This window comes from Barbus barbus, assembly GCF_936440315.1.
Source record: "Barbus barbus genome assembly, chromosome: 15".
NCBI classification, from domain to species: domain Eukaryota; kingdom Metazoa; phylum Chordata; class Actinopteri; order Cypriniformes; family Cyprinidae; genus Barbus; species Barbus barbus.
The window spans coordinates 19,763,009-19,769,554 of NC_136743.1; the positions used below are offsets into that span (position 1 = coordinate 19,763,009).

At 35.6% G+C, this 6,546-nt stretch overlaps 1 protein-coding gene across 1 annotated transcript; it reads right to left on the minus strand.

Annotated features, from left to right (window-relative positions):
* Positions 1-1,375: 1,375 nt before the first annotated feature.
* On the minus strand, positions 1,376-4,974 carry LOC306881120 (actin-related protein 2/3 complex subunit 5-A-like). The gene is made up of 4 exons (XM_079435036.1): positions 4,760-4,974; positions 4,189-4,260; positions 3,057-3,233; positions 1,376-2,931 (listed from the first exon to the last, which is right to left on the minus strand). The coding sequence occupies exons 1-4, from the start codon at positions 4,898-4,900 to the stop codon at positions 2,869-2,871; spliced, it is 453 nt and encodes a 150-aa protein (XP_079291162.1). The 5' UTR covers positions 4,901-4,974; the 3' UTR covers positions 1,376-2,868.
* Positions 4,975-6,546: the final 1,572 nt, after the last annotated feature.

The following is a 6,546-nucleotide window of genomic DNA, read 5'->3' on the forward strand; positions in this document are numbered from 1 at the left end:
TCTTCTTTTTGGGAACAGACCTAAAACTTTTAATCCTTTTCTTTGAAATCTTGGTTTTGATTATTTGAATTACATTTGAATGCAATCAGCAGCATATCTTGCTGTATTGTCTAAGACTGTATTAATTCATAGTTTTCCACCCACTCCTGCTCTGATTCTCAGTCTTACATAAGACATCAGGAATGCCAAATGTAGGACCTCTTTTCTCTATAATATATATTTTTTTGGATCCATTGGTTTCTAAGACATCAAAATAAACAGTAAACATTGTGTTATTGATTTCTGTTAGGCCGTTATTGCTGTGGATCAATGACCTGGAATAAGGAGTGCTTCGTTCCCATGAAATCACAAACCCAATAAATCTAAATAACTTCTTTATCAATATTTCCAAAGGACATTCACTCCAAATATATTATCATTGATCTTTGAACTTGTTACATGATGCCACTTTTGACCCACATTTTTTAGATATAAACATTTTGCATCTACAAAGTACAGTGCATATAATTGTAAAGGAAACATCGCTCCCATGTGACTGATATGAAAAACCCTAAGCAAAATAACATCAGTGCATATTTTGGCAAAAAAAAAAAAGAGAAAAAGTACTCACCCTCGGGCCATTCAACATGACGACGAGTTTGTTTCTTTGAACAGATTTGGAGAAATTTAGCATTACATTACTTGCTCACCAATGGATTCTATGCAGTGAATGGGTGCCGTCAGAATGAGAGTCCAAACTGATAAAAACATCACAATAATCTACAAGTAACCCACTCGACTCCAGTTAATTAATTAATGTCTTTTGAAGTGAAAAGCTGCGCATTTATAAGAAACAAATCCATGATTAAGATGTTCTTTTACTTCAATTGGTTTCTGGCTAAAACCAAAAGTCCTCTGTCAAAAATATTGCTTTCTCCAGTGAAAAAGTCATCTCGCCTGAACCAGGAGAGAAATATGCACAGGTCAAACACCATTTACAAGCGAAAACTGTCCAAAACAGTTCTAAACAAATATATTGGTTGATTTTTATATGAGAGGACAACAGGTGATGGACTTTTCCACTGGAGGAATGGATCATTTTCATCATTATTATTATTGTAAATAGTTCATTTTTTATTTATTTGAGTTTCAGTTATTTTAGCACATCATTAAACTAAAATAAAATGAGAAATGGTGCCTTGGCAACAAGCTATAATTAAATTAAGTTTTTTATTTTAAATCTCTTTTATTTCATAGAATGGATTTTTTTTTAATGATTTAAATATTAAAGAACTATAATAACTGTCACACTGCAGACAAACATCTCTCACGCACCTCAAACAGGCCTTTAAGTTTGTATAATCTACAAATTAGTCTACAAAGATGGAAAAGAAGTGACAGTTTGTATTCATTTCATTTATTTTTCAAAAGGACCATACAATATAAAAGGAACATTTTATAAGGCAGTTGGTAAACTATTTCATAATTTTTGCTCTTAACCATATGATTAACTGGTGTGATGCAAACTCAACATTCACTTGGAATCGTAAATGAACAAGTGGAGACTTCCTAGGGTTGTTTATGTGTGGCTTCAAGTATGGCAAAAACAAGCAGACCACAGTGGAAGCTAAATTCTCCATCGCAGCTTGAGTGCTAGCTGTGTTTGGTGGAAATTGTGAGAGTACACACACACTTGTGTGTCTCAGAGGTTAGCTATATCATCAGCACCTGACATAAAGTCTGAGTTCAAAGTACATGTTGATGTTAATCGTTCTACAACTGCTAACATCTAATACAGTTCAAAAATGCTGTGATCAAAATACACATAAGCTTTTGTTGGACAATCTAATAATACTCGGCGTTATAAAAAATTAAGCTCATAGTTTTTGTAGAGTGTACAAAAACACACTAGTATTAATCAACAATTATGACAATAAAAACGTTTTTGGCAACTTAAGAAAAGTTATTCCCTGATGTGATGCCGGTATGATATGAGACCAAAGAGATGCTAGAAACAGCATGATTTACTGAAGGGACTGGAATATAAGCACTCTGATCACAAGAATTTGAGCTGGAAAGCACAGGTGTTCATATAAGGCTAGATTCAACAACCAGCTCTGAACTTAAATATAATAGGAAAAAGCAAATACTGATCTTGGCATGTTCCATAGACCAACTCTGATTATGTATTAAAAAGAAGCAGATGAAGAAGTGTAATGTAAGAATACTACAAACTAAAGCTTGATCACCTTCTTAAAGGGACGGCTCACTCAAAAATGAAAGTGCTGTCATCATGTATTCAACCTCATCCTAATGTGTTTGACTTTCTTTCCTCTGTGCAACACAAAAGAAAACATGGAATGTTCTTGGGACTTCAAAATATCTTCTTTTATATTCCAGTCATACAAGTTAGGTGGCTGAGTAAGTGATGACATAACTTACATTTTTGGGTGGACTATCCCTTTAAAACAAAAAACAACTCCAGAGTAGCATCACATACCACTGTAATAACATGACTGTAAAGATTTAGTCATGCAATTACATGTACTGTTTGTTCTGTTTTTTTGAGACTTTACATCAGGAAAGGTATGAGAATGTGAAGTACATGAAGAGTAAAGAGATGTTTCCTTTGATAATAGCTAAAATGTCTGTGCTTAATATCTACTGAGGTCAACATTAACATTTTCTCATCACCATTCTGTTAACATCGATCCAAGGTGCTTATCTTCACTGCAAGAAATCCAAATGGGACTGTAATGTTTGAGCGTTTTTTTTAAAAAAAGCTAAATTGACTGGACATCCTCCACAGTTTGGCAGTGTGGGCAGAAACCAGACCACGAGGGGTTGTGCCAGCCAGTCCCTCCGCCAACCCTGCCTCGGTGCTGAAGTTTACACAGTCTTCCTGGCCGTGAGCACTCTGACGATGGAGCCCACGCCACCAGCTGAGAGAGCCTATACAGACAGAGAACCACAGAATTTGGGTTTGCAATGGTCCTATGTGACACCATTCCAAGATATCCTATATCCTAAAGATTTTCATCATTAGGTGAACTATTCCTTTAAAGAAATGTATTTACCTTTTCATGCCACTGCAGTAGGATGGCGCTGCTGTTGTCTGAGGGTCTTTCAAAGCCTCTGTAGATGTATTGCATCAGGAGATCGACTCCACTCTTATCCAGAGACTGAACAGCCTTTTCTATATCACTAGTCTTGAAAGAGCTCAGCACTTTCAACATGAGGCCTTCAGCCCGTTCCTGCAAACAAACAAACAAACACACACACACACACACACAATGAACTACCCTTGAAAACATATCATGATTCCATTCATTTGAGATGTTATACGGTTTTTATACACATCCAATCCTTTATGGCCATCTAAATAAGTGAATTTTAACTAAATATACAAATGCTAAATGTGAATTTTACACAAACATTATATAAATTACACTTATTTATAATATTTAAAAATATACATAATGTATCAAAATCATTAGAAAAGAAGGTCCAAGGCCTTTTTTTTTTTGTTGGCTAAATCTAATTTTGTGGCTAATTTTGTGATGAACCAGCTGGTTTTAGCTGGGGGTTTTTTTTGCTAAAATTAGCTGTTTTTTTAGCTTTTAAACCGAAACGGAAAAAAATATAGATTTATGCCATTTCTTTATTGTGTAGAAATTATGTGCCTTAGGCTTACACTGTAACTGTCAATTAAACTGCCCCAGTGCCCCAGTAGATTTTTATTAATTTCCATGATTTTTCAAGGGGCTAGGGGACCTCAGCAAATATTTAAAGGGGCCTCAAGATGACATAAAATGATTTAAAATAAAACAAAACAAGCATAAACTTAAAAAACCAAAACCAATTTTAATTTTTTTCCAATTCACCCCATCAACAACTGTTTTTTTTTTTTTTTTTTTTTTTTTTTGTAGAACCAGTAATAATCCCATATTTTTGGAAAACATTACGAAATAGATCTTTTTCTAGAAAAATCATTGTGAAAAACAGTTATAGTTTATAGTTAAACCAAGCTCTAAAATATTTTATCAGGTAGCAAATGCAATTAATAAGACTTTTAGCATTAATCCCTATCCTGTAAATCCTGAACAACAGGAAAAGTCATGGGGCCTTTGAATATTGTTGAGGGCAATGGAGGGGCATTCATTCATTCATCATTCAGATATTTTTTGAGATACTTCAGCTTTAACTCACCTTCACATTCTGGTTCTTGGTGTTGATGGGTGGATTCTTCAGTACTGCCTGCAGAGCTCCCATCAGGTTCCCTGTATCATGCGCTCAGGAAAATCACATCTAGCAACGAATAACATTCACTCCTCAATTAAAACTATACATAAACTATTAAAAGTTGTCGGAAAGTACATATTAGAAGGTGTGAAGAATTAAAAAGAACCCGTGCAACCGGAAGTCGGTGGCATCCGGAAGTGTTTCTACAGCAACCTCATTCTAAGTAATTGCCACATCTATAAGATACAGCTTCACGTGTTGTACTTTAAACATTACAGCTGTAATCCAGCGGTTTTAAAAAACCCAAACAGTGGGATCCGCAGTGCAATCTTGTGCTGACAATGTGCATATTGTCAATGAATGAAGTGACTCACTAACTACCACACCCATGTCTGGACGACAGGACAGAAATAATCGTATTATAGAAATTCAACAGCAACATATCAAACGCTTTCAGAAGACGACTAATCAGTATGCTACACTGAAAGGAAGCAGGAAATCTATGGAAAGTAACAGTAAAAGTGGGACTGAAAGGATATGATCTGATGAGAGAATCCACCTCAGCCTCATCCGGACCTAGCTGATTCTCTCCGCCGTCCTCCTCGTCGACAAACTTGTTTTCGTCGTACTCATCCACATCAACCTTTCTGAATCGATCGGACACTGTGTTCTTCGACATGGCTGGTGTGATCGATCAATCAGAAGATGTCAGTTTGTACAGATTAGTCCCAGCACTTACAGGAAGAAGCTCGGTGCCTGTTGACTTCCGCATAGGAAGCCCCCTAGTGTCAGTGGCATGAATTAAAACCTACACGTGTCATCTCATGTCAACTCTAGGTGGCACCCAATCAATCCATATTAAGAATGTTCTCTGCATTTTCAAGAGACTAAACCTCCACAGCCTAATGTTTTATTTGTTTCAGTTAAAGGCCAGAACAGCCCTGAATGAATGGCTAGAATGACCCTGGTCGTTTTCAAACTTCTCTCGCTCTCTCTCTCTGTCTCTCAATCGCTGCCAGGGTCAGAAATTAACTTTTCCATTGTGGGGCAATATTTGCCCCCGGAATAGACTTCCAGGAGCATTGTTTACCTTTGTAAGGGCAATTTTTATAATATTATGTAATATAATTACCTTATTAAACGTTTCTGTTGTTTTGTCAAATATTTAAATATAACCAGTTTCTTCAATCACAATACTGTAGACTTTAAAATGATTTACACAGGCTGTTTAATGCTGATCATGTACTGTATGTGTATTTACACAAAAACTGCATAACGTAAATAGCCTAGAAAGGAAAAACACAGGGACTCCTTAGTGAATGTAATATCATGACAAAATCATTGGTGATTATTGCTCTTGATGTTGTAATAATGATTATTATTATTTTTTTTATTTTTTGGGGGGGGGGGGGGGGGGCATCTTTTCTGGTCTGTGTTAAAAATAGCTATACTTTGGCATTTTGTTGTCCAATGTAAACTGCACACACACCTCAAGCATTCCTATATATTATATTGAAAAATAAACATTTTAAAAATTTGTGTTTTCTGCATGGGTGAGTGTAATTTGCATTGTATAAAATCAAGGTTTGTCAAGCTGTTTACCACAGACCTTATTTCACTCATTCATTTAAAAAAAAAAAAATTATAGAACATTGTCACGGTGCACACACGAGGAGGAAACAGGAACACGCAGACAAGGATGTAAACTCAAATATATGTCTTTAATGAAGACGTCAAGACATGGCAGGGCGACACTGAGGAGTACCGAGTAGATCAGACAAAAACAAACTGAACAGACAGGACTATAAATACACAGGATAATCATAGATAACGAGACAAACACAGCTGGACAAGAATTAACGGATGATTACATTTAACAAGGACAGGAAACAAACCAAATATGGACACAAGAGGCAGGAACACATGACACACATGACAGAGGACTGACAAATATAGGAAAATCTTGAGGGAAGAAGTGGAGAATTAGTCTTTATTAGTCAGGTTTTGACGTCACAACTAAACCACTCTATTCCCCTCTATCTATCTGTCTGTCTGTCTGTCTATCTATATAATCCTCTGAATCAATCTCAGCTCATATATTTTATGTTTTACTAAGGGAACACATTTATTAAACATAATTTGGAATTGACAACCATACATTTTTGACCTGAGGCACAAGAAAAGCTAAAATGTTGGGGTTGAAGGCAGAGAAAGCAAAAAACTTAATTTAATTTAATGTACATTAAAATTGCATTGTATATCACAGTTATTCTACATTAATATTAGAATTGTTAACAAAAACAAATCAACCAAATCAACGAGTGT

Coding starts and splice junctions, on each gene's coding strand:
- LOC306881120 (XM_079435036.1), bottom strand. CDS start 4,900: ATGTCGAAGAACACAGTGTCCGATCGATTCAGAAAGGTTGATGTGGAT. Junction 4,261..4,759: donor TGGATTCTCTCATCAGATCA/TATCCTTTCAGT, acceptor GCGCATGATACA/GGGAACCTGATGGGAGCTCT. Junction 3,234..4,188: donor CCAAGAACCAGAATGTGAAG/GTGAGTTAAAGC, acceptor GTTTGTTTGCAG/GAACGGGCTGAAGGCCTCAT.